Genomic DNA, 25,547 nt, shown 5'->3' with positions numbered 1-25,547 from the left:
CAAAAAATAACATGACAAAATAGACAAGATAGATTTTCCCCACCAGTTAAAACATCTGTGATGATGTTTTGTGGAAGAACCGACGGGAATAAAGATGCAATTCCCCCTTCTTACACAGTGAATTATAACCCAACAACTGTCCCTTTTTGTCTAAAAAAGAAAGGCTCCTATTTAGTAGGAACATTTACTGGATGCATGAATACAGCAGTACTAAAATGGGAAATAGAACCAGTATATGTGGGAGATCCAGTCTATTTTATATGTGGAGAGAAAGCATATCCTTGGTTGCCCAGAAACTGGGGAGGTACATGTTACCTAGGTCTACTGTTCCCGGGAGTGTTCCTCTTAGAAACACAGACATGGCCAGGTTATCCAGATCTAGAACCAAAAGGAGTAGCGGAAGGTGTTTTGATAGCAACGGACGTAGCAAAATCCTTCATTCCATCCTTGTCCCAGATAGCGAACTCCTACAACATAAGGCAGCTGTCCAGAATACTAAAAGATACCATAAACACGACGACAGATATACTATTTAACATGATGTTGGAAGAAAAAGGAATTAGGTTAATGATGCTGCAAAATAGAATGGCTTTCAATGTAATCCCAGTTGATCGTGGGGGAATTTGCAAGATTGTGGGATCGAATCGTGCTGCGTATTCGTAGATGACTATTCCCCTACGATTTTTGAAGCAATAAAGAGCTAAGCTCCTAACTCCCTACTGGAGAGGGGGGCTGGGGTATAGAGTCCTGGTTTTGGGGGATACTGCGTTCTTGGGGATGGAAGTTGATTGCGATATTAGTAGTGGTGTTTGGAATATTCATAACTTGCTGTTGTTGCATACACTGCCTACCGTTAGTTTGCACTGAGGTAACTAAGGGATGTACGAAGGGATGTATGCATATGATAACAAAAAGAAAACAAACTTATGGCCGGGATGACAGAGACACAAATGAAATGAAAACAGTGAAAGAATTAATGGCTATAGATATTTATGAAGACGATGATGCTTATAGTAGCATGCAAAATTCTGACATAAGTGCGTGTGAAGAAGACCGGTAGGGGGTGTCTGTACTTCTGCTCTCTATATGGTAGAAGAGAGGCACAGAAGACCCCAGCCAAGATTCTCTATTACGGTAGCAATGGACGAGCAATCAAGGCCTAGCTTCTCAGGAGGTGATGCAGGCTGGTTCTTAAGTACAGTGTAGTCCCCAAGCCCCCACAAAGGAATGTCCACACACTGTATTGGTTAGAACACAGTCTTTATATAATCAATATTCAAGGTTATGTACACTTATCATAATAACTCACTTTGTACTTAGGAAAATCAACAATGGCAAATATATACAATTCTAAAGTGGTACCACCCTTTGTATTAGATCTCATTAAAGTGCATCAACAATACTGTAACAATGTCACACAGATCAATAGAGTGAAACCAACAATAGAGAGAGGAGAGAAAATAAGATGGTTGAGCAATAGGCAGAATACTGGCCCCTACCACTTGTAACGCTCACCTGATTCCCGTAGAGGCGCCGGTCTTGACTGGGCGTATACCGTATCTGCAAAGGTGATGTGTAACACACGGCTGGCTCTTTGGGCTGGACCTCTGTGCACTGTATGTCTGACTTGAAGGGTAAGATGTCTGCAGATAGAAAATATGGGATTAAGGAACTGGGTTATTGAATGTCTCTCTCTTCTTCCCTTTCTCTTCTCCTGTAGAACCCCAAAGGTTAACGCTCTCACCTTAGGTAAGTGAACGCCGTGCTCTCCATCTGCCTCGGGCAGGGTGCTGTAACCAGTTTCTTCACTGGATAAGGGGAGCAGGCCTCTTGACTTCAGAGGACTGCTGTCCGTCGTTTACTGCACGAACGGTAAGTTTCGAGTAATTCTAATGTCTTTAAAGTCTTTAGTAATGATGTTTCTTGTTTTGCAGGGTTCCGGCGATGGCAGATGACGGGCTGAAGCGAGTTGAAGATGGAGCCCGTGTGATGAATAGAAGCGCCTGGAAGCACGTAAGTAAGCGCTTGTTGCCTGCTTCACGATGCGCTCTAACTGTCTTTTTATTTTGCAGGTACAAGTTCGGAGCGGCTGCAGGGTGCCGGAATACCCACTGGGTTAGATGTGGAAAGGAGTAATGGCACGTGAGTATTAAAGTTCCCCAATGTCTTTAAACGCACCTTGTTTTGTCTTTCAGATGCGGATGCAGCGCCGAAGGCCTCCGGAGCGTGCAAAGAGTTGGTAAGCTTTTGTCTTTCAGATGCCGGAATGCAGTGTGAAGACCTCCGGAGCGCACGAAGAGTAGGTAAGCCTTTGTCTTTCAGATGCCGGAATGCAGCGGGAGGCGTTGGTGACAGCCGATGGACCAGGTAAGTGAAGAGCTGTCACTGAAGACCGTAATGCTAACCTGTTCTTTCTTGTCTTTATAGGTGTTGCTGAAGACTGGATTCAGGATGGTAAGCCTTTTTCCTTAGGCCCAGGATCAGATGCAGAAGACACGATGAGCGTTCTGCTGCAGAGGATGCAGAATAACGCAAAGCAGATTGGCTCCTGCCCCACCCAACAGGAAAAGTAGTTCCAAACAGAAGAGGATCAGAGGCTCAACTGGCAGGCAAGTAAGCAGCATGGTCTGCTGCAGGTAAGTCCACCCAAGCATTATGAGCCCGGCGCTTCCAGCGCTGGGACTGGGCATATTTATGAGCCTGGTGCCACTGGCGCTAGGACTGGGTCCAAAAGGTCCCAATTGGGACTGGTTGGCACTCGGAACCTGGGTTATGGATCTGCTTCCAAGGGAGTTGGGAAAACCCTGACCTTTTGGAAGCAGAGATCATGACACCACTAGACACAGTTCTGTGTGGAGATCCCCCCACCTGGGCAACCTGTAAAATAAAGATATAGCACAAGCCCAGTCCATATATTGTTCTGCAAGTCTTATTCCCTCCTATAATGTTTTTACCCCCCCAATGTACCTGGTGGAGTCGAGTTCTTCGAAGAGGCGTCGACAGATCCTTCTTGAGCGACCCCCTTTCAAGCGGGAGTCACGGATCGTCGAGAAGCGTCGAGGAACTCGGTGTTCGGCGACGGGGAATCGACGGCCCTTCTTGAATGCCTTCCCTTTCAAGCAGGAGACACGGGGCGTCGAACGTCCGTCGACAAACAGGGTAGAACGGCGTCGATGAGGCGGCAGCTTCGTCTGAGCGGTGCTCGTCGGCGTCAGAGCGTCGGCGTCCTGCAAGGCAGAGGCGTGCGGGGCACCTCGGTGACAATAGTTCTGGACCGCAAAGATTGTGGAGACGGAGGCCCAGCAAGGGCGTCGAGTCGTTCGAGTCTTTGTGGTCTTCGGGTGGCGGGAAACCCACCGGCAGGTTTCTCCTCAGCGCGTTGGTCGTTCTCGACTTTCTCCGGCAGGATAAAGCGGTCGACGGTGCGGACGAGGGAGTCCTTCAATTCGAATGTTCTTAGGCAAAGGAGCGGACGGCTCCAGTCGTCGACGGCACGGCGTCAAGTGGTTCCCACGGCTGGGCAACACAACTTCGACAGGCCTCCAGCGGTTACACAAACCTGCGAACCCTGGTCGACGGCAATGGACTTCGACGGCGGCGATGTCCGGGTGCTTCACTTCGATCTCCTCAGCGGTCCCGTCTCGGGTCGGCAGCCTTTCGAGGGTCTGTCTTCCAGGGCGCTTCGGCGAAGATGGAGCGGTGCTCGATGGTCCCTCGGAGCACGGGAAGAGGGCGCCTTACCAGGTCCTCTCTCGGGTCAGTCTTCGACGATTTCGGCAGCCTTCGGATCGGTCGAAGCAAATGCAACAGCAAGTCTTCTTCTTCCAGCTGGACGTCGAGGATCAGCAGTTCCAGTTACTCTTAGAGTGGAGACTCAGCTCCAGAACGCTTCTGAACGCTTCTGAACGTTCCCCGAACCCCTCTGAACCAGTGGTGAGAGGTCCCCAGATATACTATTCGGTCTCTCATCCACACTGCTGGCACACACTCAGCAGCCAATCATACAGAAGGGCATTCATGCAGTCAGTCAGCCAATCAGGCACACAGTGCATTCAGGCCACACTCCTCCCTTTCAGACACTCACAACAAGGAATGTGGATTGGGACAAGTACCCAGCCATTCAACACTACACACTGCATTCAGGCCAGTTTCGGGCAGGGCTGTCTCAGTCTTTGTCTCTCATGCCAGAAACCAGACAACCACAACAAGGAGTGTATATTGGTCACACACTCCATTCACCCAGGTCACACCCACAGGAGGTACCCACAACATACAGTCACTGGGAAGGCTCCAGTCAGTCTAGCTGGGCCTTCACACCAACACCATATATGGAACTATCACCCAACAGCCAGTCAGGGGGAAGGGACAGAGTCATGGCTTCCCAGGACTTTGGGAAAACAAGGTAACAGGCAATAGAAAGCAAGAGGCCACAGGGGCCATCTTGTTTCCTATCAGGAATCAACTGATCCCAATGGCAGGGCCTGGGTATCCCAAAATGGAGGACACCCAGAGCACCTGTCAAATTCAGCATGGAGCTGCCACCAGCCCAAACCCTGCTCTGTGGGCCACCCACAGGTGCCCAAAAACATACACTAGGGGCACAGGGTTGTACCCCTACCCATGGGTGCCATAAGGGTATCCCATGGGTCTGTTCACCAAACCAAAAGAGAGAGCTGCACTGCCAGGAGTCCCACATGGACTCCTGGGCAGAAAACATGACAGAACACACGATAAAAAGCAGTAAAGGACAAGGATTCAGAGGCCCTGTCCCTCTGATGCATTTACAGCATCACAGTGCTTCAGACTTATTGTCATCAGAGGAGGATACAATAAATGAATGAGATGTTTGGCATATGGCCAAAGGAGGGTTTGTTAGTCTAGAAAAATGGATACCTCTCATGATTGACAACAATCGTATTTTGGTGGCCGAAGGCCAACCGTCTCATGTACGAAACGATAGAAATACAGGTTACCGAGTTTTACCAATGAACAGCCATTTTGATGTAACAAGGATCACCATTTTGTTTTCTAACAAATTGCTCATTGCTTTCTTTTCACATTGCTTCGCAGCACATTTTCTGCTTAAACTGCTCGACTGTTAACATTGTTGTCTGAACGTGAAAGGACAAGGCCGCAGGGCCGCAAGAGTTCGTTGAAACACAACGTAGGCAGCTCCGGGAAGGAATGCCCGGCTCCCTCCCGAATGTAGTGTTAGGCAGAAACCTGTGCAGTTCCCTTTGGGAACACTGCAAAAGATTTAGGACAACAGGTGTTAGCAGTAAACCCACTTGGTAGCAGTCTGTACCACCCAGATTTACCTGGTAGCTGTGGCTGAGCAGTCAGACTTCCCTCAAGAAGAGTTAGGCAGTATGCAAAGTATACACAATAGGCACTCAGACACAATAGCACAAGCAAACACTGACCAGAGCTTTGGTATCAAAGTATATAATTATTTATTTAAAAACACACTGTTTGAAACACTCCAGCACTCTTATTGTAAAACACTCTAAACACAGTTACTATTATGATATATACAACCCTTATTCCTTATCAGACATGTCTTAGTTAACACCACTTATTTCCAGACAGAGGTGAGCGCTTAACTATAGATGGCACTCCAATAAGTTCATGAAAAAGGGAGGGAAAAAGACAGAATATGTGTAGATACACCACTCTAAGATTTAGGAACACTTTTAGCAAGGCAGAAGAGCAAAAGTCACTTGTGAGCCAAAGTCCATAGGCTGGGCCCACTCTTAGAGAGAGCAGAGCACAAATGCGCCCAAGATCACACAGTTACACTAGGCTTTGAAAGTCTTGCAGAGAGTTCGAAAAGAGTTTACAGAGGCTCAGAAAAGTTTATCCAGGGTGTCCCAGGCTGACCCAGGTTGGAAAGCCGGGGCCTAAATCTACCCCGTACAGTCGGTGGCAAGGGAAGCCAGGCGGAACATGGTACCTTAAGTGGGAAGGATCCTCCAGCGGTGGCAGTTGTTCCTGGCAGCGGGTGCCAGTCTCGGCGTCGTCCATTGGAAGAGAAGATCTCGACTTGGAGGAAGGATGGAGGTCGTTGCACTGCCAGGGAAGAAACCAGCCGTGGAGTTTTCCGGTTAAAGGTATTACCCTTTATTTTGCGGTCGTGGTAAAACGTGGTATTCCGGTTGCCGGGGTGCTTAGCACGGGCAAGACGGCCACGAGATACGTCGGGAAAGCGAAAAGACGGTGAAACTGGTTATCCCCACCAGTCAAAGGAAGAAGACTCTCCGGCGGGAGATCTCCTCTGTCGTTGGGAAAAGTTGTGAGATGGTTCAGCAGGGCTCCAGCGGTGCTGTCGTCATAGCAGGTCGGCCCAGCTTCTCCCTCGTCGGATTCTTAGGTCCTGTGGTGACTTCTGAAGTTCCAGTCCCCAAAGCCCTGCTTTTATGCAGAAAACCCCCATTCACTCAGCCTAGCTGTCACTCAAACATGCTAAGTGGTGAGCCGGCCGGCTCACCACTTGGGCCAATCAGGACGGAGTGCAACTTGAGTTGCCTAGGCAACTCAGTCCAGGGTGCCTAAATCCCCCTCCACACCTCCTAAGTACCCCAGACAGAGAGGCACCACTTTGGAGGGCTTCTGTGGAGAAGCCCGCCAAAAAGTGGAACAAAGGGCTCGACTTGGGTTGGAGTCACAGAAGAGAACACAAGCGCCATTTTAGAACCGAGTTTTGGCAAAAAATACCAACCGGAGAATTAATAATAATTAAATAAACCAGCGGTATGTTCGAGGCTATCGTAATTAAATAAATAAAGATAGTAGCCTCGAACAATGGGAAAATCCCATAGAGAAATATTCGCGGTTGAATATAAAAAGTAGTATCCACTGCCACCAGCCAAAACTCTATCAGGGGGGGGCAGAGACGTGCCCCCTCGACTAACAGACCCCAGGGCAATCGAATTGCCCCAGCCAGTACGTCCACAATATGATGGTTTGTACTGGTTCTGTTCAGAATTCAAGACTAGTAAAGTCAATGGTGACTTTAAATGCCCTGGGAGACAGTAGTCAGTCCCAGGGTATGGAGTCTACACTGGGGGGTCACTATGACACCCCTGTGTTACTGCACTGAGGGTGCTGTGTAACACACATCACAAAAACACATTAAGCCCTATGGAGTAAAAGACCCCATAGCCCATTAAACACATCTAGAGTCAAAGGAACACACTCAAATCATGTCCAAGAGTGAGGGTAAAAAGAGTCTCACTCTTGGCAGGAGAAAAAAAATAAACCCCAAAAATCCAGCAAAGCTGCTGGGGGACTCACTAGGTTAGGAAATTCAGCCTAAACAGAGATTTCTCCCTAACATGTAGCCTTGAAGCAGAGCTGCAGGGCATTTAATCATTTCACAGATGCCAGCCAGTCTCGTTATAAGGTAGATTATGTTAGAATAAAGCAGCTAAAGGCTTGAATTATGCTCTTCTTACGGCCCCCCTTTTCCGAGCCCTGTTGAGCGTGTCGGCTCCCAGGACACGAATAGCACCTCATAGATAGCAAGGTCTGGAATGTGACTCTTCCCCCGTATGTAGCTCGCTTACAAGAACAGAAGCACTGTGTTCTGTTCAACAAAGAAAAGATGTCTCTGCACTTGCAAGGTTGCATATTGTTACTAGAATAGATATTTAAAGGTGTCATATTCGTCGAAAGTGTCCATCATCAAACCGAGTTCAAAGAAACCCAATAAAGGGGGGTGTTAAACATGTCACAGCTGATTGTATGATATGCATTTTGTATATATGTAACTGATGTACGTAATTCGCTCTCTTGCGTCCCTCGAGGTCTAGAGATACACATCGCGGGGCGTGAGACCGGGTTGGCCAACTGAGACTATTTGCTTTGCAATAAACCCTAGCTTTGGGAATACAACTTCGTGTCTAGGGTATCTATCGTGTGTAGTGACTTGCCTTGTTTCCATAACGCGAGGGACCCCTAGGGGACCCTTTCATGGCTGCAGTAAGCAAAAGATACCAGTAGGGGGCTTTTGCTGCTAGTTTAGTGCCGCCAAGGCAGAGCTGAGGAGGCTGCCTGAAATGGCAAAATGGATGCTCCCATGTAAAGGCTTTGAACCTCGTTTGCTCAAAGGTTTACATAGGAACTTTCATTAAAAATATGTTTAAAGTATGTTTTAGACTATTGCCCATCTTTTAAGGCAATAATATTTTTGAGTGCACTATTCCTTTAAGGGGTTGGAATTCGTATTTGTTCCAAAGTAGGGGGCAAAGGAGGACCAAATTACTTACCGCTGGGAATGTTCTTTCTGATGGATGTTCCTCCCACGGATTCCTCTTCTTAGATATACACTCCCACCTTGCAGCACTCTCACAAACTTTTTCCCAGCAGTGGGTGCCGTGCATCCTGGCGTCGAGGGTATTTGAGACGTCGGCTTCGGGACTGGATGCGACGTCGATGCCAGTACAAATAGCATGTGCAGTGCCCCGTGGGGAGCCGCATGCGCTATTTGTACCGGCATTGATGCCACATCGACTCCTGAAGCCGACGACTTGAAGACACTCAATGCCAGGATGCACAGCGCCCTCTGCTGGGAAAAAGTTTCTGAGAGCGCTGCAAGGCAGGAGAATAGATCTCAGATGAGAAATGCCTGGGAGGGCACTATACATTAAAAATGTTACTTTAGAAGTAATTCTCACATGGAATACATTAAAACCACCTTTCCTCATTCCACATGCAAGTTTAGTTGTTTTTAAAAGTACCAGATTGCCAGGTGCAGAACAAAAAAGTACATATCACATAGATACTGATGCAGTCGATCTTATTCACCCTTTAGCTTACATAACAACTGCCTGTTTATGCAAGAAAATAAATGCAATTGCACGTTGACCAACCACATAACCCAATTTCTCTCAGCTTGGTAGAAACATTTCTTTTAGTCTACTTGAGGCGCACTGTGAACCATATTACAAACCACAAGGAGAAAACCCGAGGCTGTAGGCAACACGTTACAAATGCTATATATTTTATTTAAAGTTTATCAAAAATAGTTAGTATTAAACATTTAGAAAAGTACTTTAGATGCATCATATATAACACATTGTTGAGTGTTAATAAGAAATGTCCATGGAAAAAGTGTTTATGCCCAAAGTACAAATACACATTTACAGCTGGGTGTTAAATGTTCTCTTGTAATCTTTTCAACAATAATCTGATGAATAATCGAATGTTGATAACTTTCCGAGTGCACCCTGGAGTTTTAGTTTTAAAATAGAGCACTATGTGAACTAAGATTTAGATTGACTGTTCATGACTGACATTACCAAGCTCTAGTTTTACAAGTGAACTTCTCAATAAGAAAACTGTCCTAATTTATTGATAGCAAAGCCTGAAAAATGTTCCATCATCACTAATGACCAATTCTTTACATTTACCTGAGATTTGGGGGGCTGAGCGGAAGAAGGGGATGGACAAGTATAGTAGCCACTTTCTTGTGCAAAGTGTTCTGACTGCGACAGTGCTTGACCCTTTAAAGCATAGATGCCCAGAAAGTTGTGTTTTAAGTCATGTTTAGCATGTCCAATTGGCTCTTGCTTGGTTATCATGAGAGAAAATGTTCACAGAAAATTATCACTGGCACAACAGCTTAGTTGCAATCCCATATTGTAGAGGGAATGCGCAAGCTGCTGGTTGAAGGCAGGACGGGTAGGGAAGGAGAAGGGCAGGTACAAAAGAAGTTAATTAGATTGGGTCTTGCAAATCAACATATTAACATTGATAAATATTTTTGTTTTTTTCACAGCTAAGTTCAGAAGAAGAACAGCGTCTATTGCCGAATGGGGTATTTACCACAGCCGACCAACGGCCAAATGCATACATCCCAGATGATGCCAGTGCACTTCCTTTGCCACGCCCATATGGCGGATTAGCCCCTTTCAAACCAAGTGAACCTGGCTCAAATATACGGCACATAAGGAAACCTGCTGTAAAGCCAATTGAAATTTAAACTGGGTCTTGTCCTTAAATTGAGCATGTGTTTCGTTGCTAATTGTTACACACACCCAACTACATATTTCCTGAAAAATCAATTTGTAAGCAGAAAATGATAGTTCCCATACACGTACATACTGTATGCACTCTATGTATCAATTAATATGCCTTTAAAGATTGTTTTGGATGATGTAAAGGACTATATGGAAAACAAAGGAAAAAGATTTGTCTGAAGAGTAAATAAACAGTTTAATTAATAAAAAAAAGTACTATTGTGGGCTTATTCAGTACAGTGAGTTAGTGACACTGAGCTATTGTTGATTTTCATCTGTCAAGTGTGGACGCGGTTTCTAGTCGACAGCTTGTTTTAGGTAATGGGGTGAACATCTAAACAATCCAGAGTATGATGCATAATCTGTGTGTGAAGTGCCACTTTTTTGTGTCAATGGTCAAATGGCAAAAGGGTAACATCCTTTCATAAATTTCAATGGACATTGCATTAAAATAATTAGAATACAGAATAGAAAATGTTTATAATTGGCACAAATGCATCATAAAAATACAATAATACGTTTTTCCTTTCTAACATTTTACCTACTCTGTTTCTTGATTAACTGCTCATTTCTCTGCCCACACACCACCCCTTTGAGTGATTTTGTATCTTGTTATTCCGATTTCTTTGGCCATGTTCCCACTGATATTTGAACAGTGTTTATTTACAAGTTCTATTTCCTCGAAAATGCCACCCAAAAAGAAACCCACAAAAAGTATCTCTATAAGCCTACTCTTAACATCTAGTCTCCCCAATTAGAGTGATAATATTATGGTCATACTATTTTGCTTACTTTTCCATTAAGAATATAATCTAATAAATAATTACCAGATTTAACATGGAAAATAAAATGCACGAAAAGTCTATATGGAGGTGGGAGTTTAAATTCAGTTAATAATACACCCCACCAAGCTTCCTTAAACGGTAACAGTCCGGTCATAAATGGTTAGGAATTAACATCAACTCATCTTTTTTTTCATGGTGTACAGCGTGCCCTCTTCTAGTGCCAAGTATACATGTTCGACCCTTCCCCATCAGCTGGAAAGACGGCCAGTTTGCAACCTTGAATGTGCACATTTCACAGTAGCCTTTCTCAATTGAAAACACAGCAACCCAACGTAGGAGGAGGCTTTCACTTTGATCGGCATAAGACAAATACATTATGTGCCAATTGTAGTACTTATCACAATATTTTCTTCACAAAGCAGCCGTAAACATGCCAAGCTAGCAGATTTTGTGACAGTGTCTAATGCTTTGTGAAGCAATTTGCAATCAAGGATGAGTAAAATTAAACAAAAATACAAAAGGTACCCAAAAGCACAATAATATTGTAAATTAGTGCCTAATACAAGATTTAAAAATGTGCGAGTTGGCTAGACCTGACCAATTACAAGCTTTCTTCCACTATTTTGGAATAAAGACGGCCACCACTCGTGTAAACAGAAGGCATTGAATGTCCCAATATGAAACAGTCATTGCCAGACAGTAACAAGTAACAATGTTTCCTTCCTGTTCATCATGAACATGTCATCAAACGACATGCTTAAAAATGTGCTTTGTGCAATCCTGCTTGCTAGTCCTACATTTCAAAGGCTGTCTCTTCTGTTTGGTTCAAAAGTAACAACGTGTGAAATCCAGCCTATTTTGGAATACTATAGCAATGTGTGTACAAACTCAACGTCGTTCTGGTTTGTTTCAGTCCTATTTCCTCCACAAACTTTGAATCCACTGTATCTTCTTCAAACGGATTTAGTGCTAGAAAAAAGAAACACAAACTATCACCATACATCACCTGAACCCTTCTTTAGTGAAAATAAGTTTTAAAAATCAAGTTAGCACTTACAAAAATCACAATATATGCAGATGTATACAGAGGTGTTATATATAGCAGCACAGTTAAAATAGCCAACATACCAAGGCCATGGCTAGGGTAAAGGTGGGAGAGATACACAAATGTGCCAACCACTGGCAATTTTGCATCGTAACCTCACGGCTGTTTAAGTCTTTCTGGTAAGTTATAAGGTTTTCTTGTTACACACATGACTATCTGGCCATAGCATAGAATAATAACTTGCCTACCTTTCGGTAATGATCTTTCTGATTGATTATTCTTTCCTTCCACTGATTCCACGTCTTAGATAACCTATCTAGCACCAGCTGTACTTGTAAACAATGTCAACAACCAGGGGCACAGTGCATCTCTGCTTTATGCCCATGACCCCAGGGCACAATACATGGATCCAGCCACCCCAATACCTCAGGTTCAGCCCTTTCCATAGCACCCAGCAGCTCTGCGACCAGCAAAAGTTGAACAAGCTATCCATCACGTCATGAGGAGGTGGCTAGCAGGGAGATGAGGAATCGGTGGAGGGCTGGATGGTGGAGGAGCTAACCCATGAGAAAGTACATTCTCCAGCATTGGATCTTTCATGGATTCAAATGCTTGGATTCACATGCTTAGAATATTCCCCGTGGTCAGACTGGGACCCCTCGGTACACATATATAGCCTTTTCCAATAAGAAAACTTCCGACACTTTTGTGTCCTATCTACGTCCTTTTAGGACCCGCCTACGCATGCTCCGTAGGCCGTCCCAGTATAAGAGGCCCGCTCCCGCGGCTCCCCTTCAGATTTCAACCGTCTCCAAAGTAGTGGGATCTCCTCGCGTTGTCTTACTATTTTGTACAAGGTTGCATTATTGGAATTTGAGTAAAGAAAATGTCCTCCGTGACAGGAAAAGCGCTGTTCCGTCCATGCGCGACGTGCGGCTTGAAAAAAGTTTACGAGGGGGACGGACATATGGATTGTATATATTGCCTCCACCCTCATCATTCGGTGGATAACTGCGACATATGCAAAGGGTTTTCTCAAAAAACCCTCAAAGACCGGAGTCGACGACTGGTGGCATGGCTGAATGATGGAGCGGGGGCATACCCCACTTCGGAGGTAGGCTCCACACAGTCGGCGAAAACATCACGCTGCGCTACCTCGTCGGAACCACCGGCGAAGAAATCTCGACCGACGGAAAAAGAGTTGTCTGGAAGTCACTCAACTAGAGACTCCTTGTCAAAGAAATCATCTTCATCAAAAAAGCATGAAAAGGAAAGGAAATCCTCCTCGGGCGATCATCATAGATCGACCACGAGTCGAGAGTCGAGTAAAAGCAAGCCAAGTGTGGAAAAGGCGGGAGCGCCAAAACCACCTGCTAAGTCACCGTCGTCGACGGCGGTCCAGTCATCGGCCTCCACCCTGCCACTTCCGCAGGTGGCATCCACCGTCCCGCCGACAACGGCGTCGACGATGGCCTCGTCGACGGGGGTTCTACAGGAAGCCTGGAGGCCTGAAGTTTTTGATCCGATCCCCCCGGATGCTTTACTACAAGAACAGGCTGTGTTGCTGTCCTCGGAGGACGAGAACGAGAGAATAGCTGGCCCAGCAGACCTAGGGCTACGAGTGGCTGACAACTCGTCGACGAGGGGATCCGTTATACCGGTATCTGCCCCTCTTCTCAATCCTCAATCTGTTTTGTCGTTGGAAATTCTGTCCACGCTTCAGTCTTTGTTACATTCGTTGGACCAGAGACTACCTCAGGCAAACCTGCCACAGTCACCCGTCGACGAGCCGGGCCCGTCCCGTCCCGTCAACCGACGCACCTACGCACACCAATCTCAGCACTGGCACAAGAGGAAGGTGAGCTGCCAGATTCGGAGTCTGACAGGGGAGCCATGTCGGATATCTCATCATCCCCCTCCAGGGATCCAACCTGGGAGTCAGAGGCGGAGTTGGAAACCCCTAGAAGCCCAGCTCACCCGTCCCCTCAAGACGACATTGCATCATTCCATTCTATGATGGAGTGGGCATGCAAAGAATTTGGTTTGTCCCAGGAAGAACAGAAAAAGGACTGTTTTTTGTTCGACCACATGGGTAAGAGAAGGAGGTCGGTGTTCTCGATACCAATACTAGACCATGTGTGGAAGAAGGGGTTGCAGACAATGCGTCACCCGTTTTCAGAGCCGGCAGTGAAAGGACGCCTAGAAAAAAAGTTTAAGGCTCCAGAGTCTACCCCCAAGTGTTTATCCTCCCAACCAACGCCAGACTCGGTGGTGTCGGCGGCAGCGGCGAGGAAGGCGAAGGCCCAGCACAAGTGCACGACTCTGCCTGAGAACGAAGCGAGACGCCAAGATGCCTTTGGCAAAAAAGTGCTATCCGTGGGAGCGACCACAGTAAAGGCCGCAAACTCTCTGGCAATTGTAGCCAGATACGATAGGGAGATGTGGCACAGGCTAGCTCAGTTTCTTGATCATCTTCTGGAAGAGCATAGGAAGGCAGCGATGTTACTTGTCCGAGAGGGTGAGGAAGCCTCAAATCACGCAATAAACATTGCGGTGGACCTCGCTGAGTCAGGCTTCAAGCAAGTCAATAATGGGGTCGTATTACGTCGACAGTCATGGCTTAAGTGTACCTACTTCAGGCCAGAAGTACAATACAAAGTTTTAGATATGCCCTTTGAGGGAGACCTTCTTTTCGGTGAGAAGGTGGACGAAGCCCTAAAGGGAATGAAAGAGGACTCGGACACGGCACGTTCATTGGGTGCCCTCCAGAGTGGCAGAAGCTACAAGTCTTTTCGTCCCTTTAGAGGGGCTTCAGGTAATTCAAGATTCTCTGTGTCTGGAGACAGATCCTTTGGCAGATCGGCTTACCCCTCCCAGGGATACAGACGTGCCTCCCAAACGGCAAACCGTCGCCGGAACTTCCAGACTTCCAGAAAAAGACCATCATATCCATTGTCGTCGAGAGACAAGCAAAATAAAGATCAGCAGTGACATACAACACACCGTTCTGGGGGGAAGAGTTCCAGCATATGTCGACGAATGGGAACGAATAACGACAGATCAATGGGTGCTGGATACTATAAGAAACGGACACTCTCTACAATTCAAACACAGCGCTCCGCAAATTCCACCTGCGTTCACCGCTCATTCCCATCTGAAGATACTGCAACAAGAGGTAACACTCATGTTAGCAAAGGGCGTGATAGAATTAGTTCCAACATCACAGAGAGGTCAAGGAGTCTACTCAAGATATTTCGTCGTAAAAAAGCCGAACGGCAAATGGCGTCCCATTTTAGACTTACGCGATTCAACAAGTCTTTAAAGAGCCTAAAATTCAAGATGCTCACTCTGCAGGAAGTGATCCGCGCCGTTCAAGAGGGAGATTTTCTAGCGTCCCTGGATTTACAGGACGCGTATTTCCATATTCCAATGTGTCGGAAACACAGGAAATTCCTAAGATTTGTAATAGGGCGGACTCACTACCAATTCACGGTTCTTCCTTTTGGGCTCAAGACCTCCCCCAGAACGTTCACGAAATGCCTGGCTCCAGTAGCGGCCTGGCTACGGAAGCAAGGCCACCATGTATACCCATACCTCGACGACTGGTTGGTAAGGGGATCCTCCCCAGCGTCGACCAACACAAGTTTGTTTACAAGCCACCATGCAGCTTCTACAACAGCTGGGATTCGCCATAAACTTCGAAAAATCCTCTCTGCGGCCATCGAGAACGCTGGTATTCCTGGGGGCACAGTTCGAGACCCAGTTAGGGCTAGTGAAACCTTCTCTCGACAGAACCTCAAGACTCAATCAACAAGCGTGCCGACTACGGCGAAACACCAAGATCTCAGTGAGAAAATACGTTTCGGTCCTAGGGGGCATGGCATCCTGCATCCATCTGGTGGAAAACTGTCGCCTATTCATGAGGCCAGTCCAGGAATTCCTCGCGGACCGATGGACGCAGGCTCAAGGATCGTGGTCAGACAGGATAACCATCGACGACGACAACTGCTTCGGACCCTTCAGTGGTGGCAGAGTTTCCACAGTCTGAACAACGGTGTACCCCTACAGGAGCCGGAGTTTCAGCGAACCATAGTCACGGATGCGTCCCTCACCGGATGGGGAGCTCACATGGGTGCTCTCCAAACGCAAGGTCGCTGGTCTCCAACGGAGTCACTCCTACACATAAACGTGTTAGAGCTCAGAGCAGTACGATGGGCCTTGAAGGCATTCCTACCACACATCAAGGGTTCGCAAGTACGAATACTGACCGACAATACAACGGCCATGTTTTATCTGAGGAAACAAGGAGGGACGCGATCAAGAACTCTTTCCATAGAAGCCCAGAAAACATGGCATTGGGCATCAAAGCACGAAATTTCCATTGTGGCTCATCACCTCCCAGGAGTGAGGAACTGCCAAGCAGACTCCCTCAGCAGAAGCATGGCCCAGATACACGAGTGGGAAATGGACACAGTTCACCTGATGAAAGTGTTCGAGGAATGGGGTCACCCTCCTCTGGACGCCTTCGCGACCAAAGACCACAAGAAATGCGAGCAATTCGCAAGCAGATGGCCTCAAGAGGGTTCCATGGGGGAGGCATTCTCCTTCCCATGGACGGACATGTTCCTCTATGCTTTTCCCCCGTTCCCCCTCATACGGAGGACAATACAGTGGATACGCAGATACAATTGCCGGGTAATTCTAGTGACACCATACTGGCCAAGACAACCGTGGTTCTCCGACCTGCTTCACCTGTCGCTGGAACATCCCATAGCGTTTCCGAAAGTCCCGAACCTTCTATCCCGGGACAAAGGAACGGTGTGGCATCACGACCCGGACAGTCTCAACCTTACAGCCTGGCTCCTGACTTTTCGGAGTTCGGTGCTTTAGACATTTCGGAGGATTGTCAAAAAATTCTGCAGGCGGCTAGAGCCCCTTCTACAAACACATCTTACTCCTATAAGTGGCGGAGGTTCTGTGAATGGTGTAGAGGACAACAGGGCCTACAACCGTTGTTGGTGACGCCGGAACAAGTTCTACCTTACCTGCTCCTCTTGGCGGAGAGGGGATTATCCTTCACATCGATAAAGGTGCACCTGGCGGCCATCTTGAGGTTCACAAGGAAGAGGCAGTCGTCTCCTCTATTTAGCGACAGACTTGTAAAACACTTCATGAGGGGTTTATTTCGAGCTTTTCCCCCGGTAAAACGTTTCCCCCCTACTTGGAGTCTCAACACAGTGTTGGCAGGCTTAATGAAACCGCCTTTTCAGCCTATGGCCACGTCCGACATAAAATTCATTTCGTGGAAGTTGGCATTCTTGATTGCTATCACATCAGCTAGAAGAATCTCGGAACTGCAAGCGCTGGTCGTAGACCCGCCATACCTAAGATTCTTTAAGGACAAAGTAGTCCTGGCAACTAATCCTATGTTCGTCCCAAAAGTTCCGACGGTGTATCACAAACACTCGTCCATTGTTCTCCCTACTTTCTTCGCCACACCATCAGCGGCAGCAGAAAAAGCTCTTCATACCCTGGACGTTAAGAGGGCTCTGAAATTTTACCTACATCGTACACAGGAACTCAGGTCTACTCGACAACTGTTCGTCGCATATGGTCCGTCGACGAGAGGAAAAGCAATCTCTAAACAAGGATTGGCTCGATGGGTCTCATCGACGATTGCGTTTTGTCACTCTAAGGCCGGAAGGCCACTGCAAGGACATCCTAGAGCCCATTCTACAAGATCGATGTCCTCCTCAACAGCTTTATGGGCAGGAATTCAGCTGACGGACATATGCCAAGCTGCGGCATGGTCAGTGCCCCACACGTTTACCCGCCACTACTGCTTTGCCAGGCAGCATGCGGACGAGGTGCAGATGGGAAGAGCTGTCCTGCGCCATCTGTTTCAGTAAGGTAAGCTCCACGCTGTGGAGAATCTGTTGTCTACCTTTTTAATGACAGTATACTTTATGTGGGCAAGGTTATATGAGTTAACTTATTCCTACTGTACATATGCATTGTGTAGTATGGTGAGGGTATATTACATTACATTCTCACCGCCGTCTCGAGTGTTACTGCTATACAATCTATTCTAAGCATGTGAATCCATGAAAGATCCAATGCTGGAGAAGGGAATAGTTTCTTACCTGTAACTCCATTTCTCCAGCATTGGTATCTTTCATGGATTCACATGCGCCCGCCAACCTCCCCGGAATGTAATGTTTTTGATTGATAAGTTTAACCCTTCCTACTTTGGAGGGGCCGAAATCTGAAGGGGAGCCGCGGGGGCGGGCCTCTTATACTGGGACGGCCTACGGAGCATGCATAGGCGGGTCCTAAAAGGACGTAGATAGGACACAAAAGTGTCGGAAGTTTTCCTACTGGAAAAGGCTATATATGTGTACCGAGGGGTCCCAGTCTGACGACGGGGAATATTCTAAGCATGTGAATCCAAGCATGTGAATCCATGAAAGATACCAATGCTGGAGAAATGGAGTTACAGGTAAGAAACTATTCCCTTATCGAAAGTTAAATGCATTTTTTAATGGGTCTCCTAGGCCCCCAAAGCAGTACAGAACCAGAGGAGGGAGTTGAGCAAGAACCACCACCTAAATCAGTCAACCTGGAATCACTGCATAACCAATGCAGGCATCCTAACCAGACATAGTATTTATGCAGTAATGCTTGGCGAACACGTCCAAAGAAGCCTACAAACTTTAATGTCATACCTAACTTTGTTACCAACTTACATGCTTCAAATGTTCGCATTAAACAGATTTAAATTAAAATTTTGCACAGCCTTTGCAATGATCTTTTGGTACAACATATGTGATTTCCCATAAGCCAAGGCCTGCCTGAAATCAAACTCCTGTAAGGCATCCAAGCCCGGTGGCATCCCACAAGTCAAGAGGCCAAGGAAGCCAGATCCTCAAAGAACTTATCAGGGAAGTCCTCCACCTCTCTGGAGTCCAAGGGCTCCAATCAATATGTGGTAGGATCACCTGCATTAAAGATTTGACCCATCTTAGAATACAAACAGATTCCTGGAAACCAGAGCCAAGTCCAATAAGGTGTCAGTGCCAATCCCGGAGGAGCTGGTGCAGTAGAGAAGGAGAAATGACATACCATAATGTTCTTTCTATGGATTCTTATCCCACAGATTCCTCATCTGATAGATATTCCTACCAGCTCTGCTGCTTCGGAAAACCTTCGACAGGGGGGCGTAGTAGACCTCGACTCGCCCGTCGATCCGTCTTGCTCGGCACTCGATCGTCCGTTCGGACATGACATCAGGCGTCATATATAAACTCTGTCACTAGGCCCTGTACCTCAGTTTCCTCCCTTTTATTTTCAGAGCCACATGCTACATAGGAAAACAGAGAGATAACCGCTAATAAGCCCACAGAAATTAACCATACACCTCCAAAGGAGGATACAAATATGTAAAGACACCACCGATCATAGCGTCAGTAAAGACATTTTTTTGTTTGTTGCAAAAGCACATGGAAGAAGACAGAAAACGGTCACCAAGAGCCATTACCAAGTAATCGCTTAAAGCAGAATATGTGTATTACAATACATTACGATAAGTAATCTCTCCTTCAGTGGATTGCTTTTCTCCCGCAGATGCCTCATCTGATAGACTCTTGCAGCAGTAGATAAAGGAGGCGATCAGAAGGTTTTGCAACACCGCCCTGCCAAAATGTGCATCGGCCCAATGTGAGCAACATCCAAACTGTAGTGCTTAGTGAAAGTATGGAGGGATGACCATGTATGTTGCTGCGTGACAAATATCCCTAACAGGGACACCCCTTTGCAATGCGTTTGATGCCAAGATCCCCCTAGGCGAGTGAGCCCTGATGGCAATTCTTTGCCTGCAGACTGGTAACATTCCTCTATAGAAAAAAAAGTTTGTTTAGTTATAGCCAGGCCTTTGCGGGCTAAGGAAAATTCCACAAAGAGTTGATCAGCTCTTCTTAACTGGGCTGTTCTCGTGATATAAAAACATTGGGCCCTTTTAGGGGTCCAGGCAGTGAAACCGCTCTTCCTCTTTAGAAGAGTCTGGCAGAGGGTAGGTAGCAAACTGGAAGGTCAATGTATTATGACAAGTGAAACTCAGAAACAACTTTAGGATGAAAACCAGGTCTCACCCTAAGGAAGACTTTCTCCTAGAAGAAACGTAGAAAAGGTGTCTTGCAGCTAAAGCTTGCTGTTCAATCGCCCACCTAGCGGATGAAAGGCTGTTTTCAAAGATAAATGCCTCAAAGAACAAGAGTGCATTGGCTCAAAAGGAGCCACCATGAGATAAGTTAATACCAGATTCAGATCCCAATCTGGGACAACAAAGGGAGTTGGCAGAAACTTATTTACAAGGCCCTTAAGGAATTGGGCTATCACTGGGATCGTGAAATACGAACCTTGATCCAGGGATCTTTTAAACACAGACAAGGCCGCCAAGTATCCTTTGACTGTGGTTACCTGAAGGACTGCTGAGGCCAGTGACCAAAGAACTCCATCACTGTAGTGGTGGGAGATGGGGTCAATCTTGCGTTCCCCGGCACCATGCCTCAAATCTTCCCCACCGGCACGCATACAATGATCTTGTAGATGGTCTGCGTGCTGCCAGCAACACCTCCAGAACCTCCTGTGAGAGGTCCCAGTCACCATATGTCATCCACTCAAGAGCCACGCATGTAGGTTGAGGGACTCGGATTCGGGTGGCGTACCCAAACGGGTTAGGAGATCCGGCCGCCAAGGCAACTGGAAAGATGGGCAGATGGCTAGATCCAGAAGATCAGAGTAGTAGATCTTCCTCGCCCAGTCCGGTGCAATCAGGAATATCGATGCAAAGAACCTCTTGAGCCTCCTGAGAACCCAAGGAATGACAGGAATTGTAGGAAAGGTGTAGTGGAAAGGGAAGGTCCAATCCACCAGAAACGCATCCACTAGCGCACCGTTCGCGGGGAATTCCCTCAAGCAAAACTGTCTGAACTTCCTGTTGGACTCCATGGCAAATAGGTCCACTGATGGGGTGCCCCCGCGAAAGAAGACCTTCTCTAGGACTTCCTGGCACGCTTCCCACTCGTGTGAGACCGTGCTCTGGCTGCTCAGAGCATCCGTCAAACTGTTCTCTGTCCCCGCCAGGTGAACTGCCAAGACTGAGATTCGGTTCTCTAACAGCCAGAACCACAACTGTATCGCCTGTTTGCAGAGGGGGAGAGAGGGAGAGTGCACGCCACCTTGATTGTTGAGGTAGTGCATCGCTATGTGTCCGTCATAATTAGGACATCCATCCCCTCCAGAGACGGAGCGAACGCCTTCAGTCTAACCCGATTGCTCACAATTCCAGCCTGTTGATGTGCAATCTGGCTTCCATTACAGACCAAAGGCCGTTCACCTGCAAGTCCTTGCAGTGAGTGCCCCAACCCTTCAAAGACGCATCCGTGACCACTCGGGCCTGGGGCCATGGAGGCCAGTAGGGTTCCCCTGCCATGCGATGCCTGTGGTCCGCCCACCAGGCAAGGTCGTTGACCACATGTGCGGATACCTTGAGGTGATCCGAGAGAGCTCTGAGGTGCTGTGACCAGTGACCCCTGAAGTGCCACTGTAGGGTTCTCATGAGCAGCCTGGCCAATGGCTCTAGTAAAAATACAGGCCATGAGAGGCGGAGGAAGGAAGCCACTGATAAAGTGGCGTGGTTTTGGAACAAGTCGACCATCTGTGCCAAGCCCGTTGACTCATCGGGAGGCGAGGCCTTCCTTACCCGACTGTCAAGGAATGCGCTGATGAACTGGAGCCTTTGGACAGGTGTCACCTGTGACTTCTTCAAGTTCAGGGAAAAGCTCAGCCTGTGCAGTACAGCTGTCCTCTAGATGAGACAAGACCTGCTCCGCTGGCTTCCCTTGGATCAGCCGGTTGTCCAGCTATGGGCATACGTGGACCCCTGACCTACTGAAGTGAGCCGCGACTACCGCCATGAGCTTGGTGATGACCCTTTGGGCAGAGGTCAGACCAAAGGGGAGCACTTTGAATTGATAGTGCTTGTCTCCTATGATAAACCACACTGACTTCCTGTGCTTTTGGATATATCGGCACATGGAAATAAGCATCCTGAAGATCTATTGATACCAGCCAGTCCTGTAGTTCGAGAGCGTGGAGAATTTCTCTCAACATGAACATTCTGAATTTGTCTTTCCTTAGGAACTTGTTTATGGCCCTGATGCCCAGAATGGGACAGAGACCTCCTCCCTTCTTGGGTATGTATGGCACTCATGGTGGCAACAGTAAAGACAGACACAAGTGATCACAATCTAAGATGGGAGCAAGCGTTGACCATCAAATGAAAATAAGGCAGTCTTAGTGGCGCTATGTCAAATACAAAGGGCCTATCCTAAGAAACCTATTGCCAAACCTTACAACTAATACAAAAAAAGGATATAGGATGGTTTTCTAAAAAAGAAAGAAGTGTTCTCAAATAATATGTCAGGATGCAGTAGCTAGGTTCTTCCTTTGCCACGTTTTCGATCACATGATAAGGTGGGATCTTGGAGCACAGCACACACTCGAGCTTCCTCAGCACGAGTCAACAGTTCTGTTCCAGTTTATCAGGAGCTTCGATGGCCAAGTATCGCTTCTATGGAAAGCCTCTTGCCTTTGAGGGCCTGATGTATTCAAATAACTAAACAAAATTTCTTTTAACAAATTTCAAGTTTGTTTCTGGGTTTTACTTGAAGTGAGGTCTCTTCACCCTTAGGTCCCCCTCTTCCGGTCGTTGACCCCTGTTCTCATCGTTATCAGGGCCCCGTGGTTGTGTACCCTGGTTCCAAGAGCTTGATAAGATTTTCAAATCACCAAAACAACAAACACAAAGTTCTGTTCTATGTATTTCTCGGGTGATGGATTCACCCCTGGGTCCCCCTCGTTCGGGCTTGGACCCTTCTCAAATGTCAATGTCTTTTTAATCAGTTCGTAGTGGGCTTCCCTCAGCCAGCACTGTTTCCTGGGACTTTCGACTTTGCCCACTCTTCGTTAGCATCCATCGGTCGGGTTCACTCTTGCCAACTTCATATTCAATGTTCACAGGATTCACTTCCCTTGCTTTCTTTACAGCTCTTAGGTCAAAGACATTCGACTGTACAGGGATTTTGCTTAACCTCCTGTATGACCACTATGAACTAACTTGGCGGCTCTTCTACGGCCTTCTGGTAACTGTAGTTTCACTCAGACGGGGATCGACCAGAGTCTCTTGAGTTAGCACCCACATGGTGCCAGTTCCCTGTAACACTTTTACAGTTCTTTGAACTTAGTTCAATTTGCCACTTAGCGTGCTTCATTCACCACAGCCCGGCTCTTATCGGCTTTCCCCTCGACTCACTGGCTGTGATGAACCAATTGGCTTTCCTCGTAACTGGAGTCAAGGCCGGTACCACAGTAGCAGGAGTTTCCCTTGCTCCCACTCATCAGCGTTGATACGCTCTGTGTACCATTAACATCTGTTGCAGCACACTTGGGCTATTGTCCTCAGTCTTACGATTCCCTCTGCAGAGGCTTCATGGGTCAGCATCGGAAAGGGCAAGGTTGTGTCTCTCCTCATCAGCCTCTTGATATTCACTGCCTTTCTTCTCTTGAACTGCCAGACCTGGATAGCTCTCTCGTCGTACGTTCTGCCTTGCTCGTATTGTGATCTCTTGCTCCACTTTTTATCCCCGTGGGAAAGGGACAGGGCGGTAAGGTCTGTGTGATTCTGATTAATTGCCTGACTTTGCCTGACCCTTGTATTGGGACATGTCAGGTAAACGGCTCTGGTGGTAGTCCTTTCTCTGGTGTGTCGGAAAGGTGGGGCATTGCTTTTTAATGTCCTACATGGTAGGATGGGGAAAAGGTGTTGAAAGGAGGGGGATACTGCGTCTCACCCATCAGTGTCCCACTTCCACTCCCTGAGGACCCCCCATCGAGGTGATTCTCCCTCACTGGTCCACCCCCAAGAACTGGATCCAATAGCGATGGCCATGTCCTGACCACAAGGATGGCAGATCCCCGGGGACTAGCTAGGGAGACACCTTCAGGTTTCTCACAGGTACCAGGAAATACTGGTAATACCAACCTGATCCACTCTGCTCGGGAGGTAACTCTTCCACGGTACCCTACAACAACAGGGCTCGCAGTTCTTCCTGGAGCTTCTGTCCCGGTTGGATCAGAGGTGGTGTGGGGTCTGTCAGGTGTTTTTTTTAAAGAAGGGCAGACAATAGCCCCACCGAACAAGCTGTAAAGCACAGGCATCAGCGGTAATTTCCTGCCACTGAAGCCGGTGCTCCTTCAACCGCCCGCCGATCGGTAAGTTGTGGGAGGGGAAATCAAAGTAGCATTGGAGGCTGGGTTGCCCCCGCCGCTGCTTGCTGGCCCATAGAAGCACCTCTGCCCCTTCCGGAGCACGAGAAATGCTTCTGCCCTTACCTGGTCGGTGGGATCTGCGCTTTCCTGCCATAAGGCACATAACACCTGTAGCCTCTGCCCCTGGAGGCAAAACTGATGGCAGACGTGGCCAGCTGTGCAGCTAGGCCTAAAGGATCTGGCAGCAATTTTTTTGGCCGAATAGGAACTTGCCCTCGAAAGGCATGTCGAACAATTTTCACCGGGATATCAGGTGAAAAGGAATACGTTTTTAGGTATGGCTGTCTCCTCAGTGTTACTGCCAACTCTATAGATCGGCCCACACATTCTGCGATTTCCATGCCCGTACTAAGCGACTGCCTGGCCACCTCTTTCCCATCCTCCACCAGCTGTAGGAAGTCCTTACGCATTTCACCCTAAGGGATGTACTGCGCAGCATTTTCACTGCTGTCCACAGACCGAACTAATATTTAGCAAAGCTACTTGCCACATTGGTGACTTTAAGGGCCATACTGCCTGAAGTAAATGCCTTTTTGGCAAGAGCGTTGTCCTTCTTCACTTCCCTGTCGGGTGGCAGAGTGGAAGTGAAAGAAGCTAGTCCGGCGGAGACTGTACAAGCCTGCATGACAAGCCCTCCCGGGGAAGGGTGTGAGGAGAGGAATGAAGGGTCTCCTGTAACCGGGCTGCATTTTCCGGACATAGTGGAACTAACCAGAGGAATTGTACCAGATGCTGCCAGAGAGTGGTCAGAGGGGCAGCAATTGCGGGGTTTAGAGGCATATTGCGCTCATTTACCGGACCTTCGTCCAAAATATCGGTAAATGCACAACCCTGCACTGGCGTTGCCAAGGAGTGCAATCCCAAGATGTCAATGACCCTTTCTACTAGAGTTCTGAACTTGGTGTGGTTATGGGTGCAAGGCTGGCTATGTTGGAAGTCTAGGTCTGGTGAAATATCCAGAATGTTAGTCTCATGGAGGCCCTCAGCAAGTTGCAACAACTGGTCATGGTCGTAAAAAAAAATCTCATTGCCCATATGGGCTGAGTTGACATCCCTTTGATCTGCTATGTCCTCGGCGCTGAAAATACTTGACATGGTGCCGAAAAAGTCAGACCGGGATAGAGGGGTGTAAGATCTTTCAGCAACCATTGGCACCGAAGATTTGTCTCCCATGCCGATAAGGCTACTTTGACATCGACCGGACCTGAGATGTGGAAGCCTCAACAGCTGTGGCAGCACGGGAGGGATCCGCTACCAAAGAAACTTCCTTCGATGTCTAAGGTATCATCAAGGCTGATGGCGTCGACAACG

General features: G+C 47.5%; 2 protein-coding genes across 3 annotated transcripts in view; one reads left to right on the top strand and one right to left on the bottom strand.

The window, feature by feature from the left end:
- CCDC146 (coiled-coil domain containing 146) overlaps positions 1 to 10,232 on the top strand; it is a 1,748,551-nt gene extending 1,738,319 nt beyond the window's left edge. Inside the window, exon 21 of the mRNA XM_069628051.1 lies at positions 9,779 to 10,232. Coding sequence (XP_069484152.1) covers positions 9,779 to 9,982 — 204 coding nt within the window. The 3' untranslated portion in view covers positions 9,983 to 10,232. The remainder of the gene's footprint in view (positions 1 to 9,778) is intronic.
- The window catches only part of GSAP (gamma-secretase activating protein), a 2,819,616-nt gene continuing 2,803,053 nt past the window's right edge, over positions 8,985 to 25,547 (bottom strand). For both annotated transcript variants that reach the window (XM_069628052.1, XM_069628053.1), the window contains exon 31: positions 8,985 to 11,773. In XM_069628052.1, the coding sequence (XP_069484153.1) occupies positions 11,658 to 11,773 (116 nt within the window). In that variant the 3' untranslated portion in view covers positions 8,985 to 11,657. The remainder of the gene's footprint in view (positions 11,774 to 25,547) is intronic.

This window comes from Ambystoma mexicanum, chromosome 12 (assembly GCF_040938575.1).
Source record: "Ambystoma mexicanum isolate Mex_15411 chromosome 12, UKY_AmexF1_1, whole genome shotgun sequence".
In the NCBI taxonomy this organism is placed as follows: domain Eukaryota; kingdom Metazoa; phylum Chordata; class Amphibia; order Caudata; family Ambystomatidae; genus Ambystoma; species Ambystoma mexicanum.
Note: the sequence above shows the minus strand (reverse complement) of the source record. Positions and strands in the feature narration are given on the sequence as shown.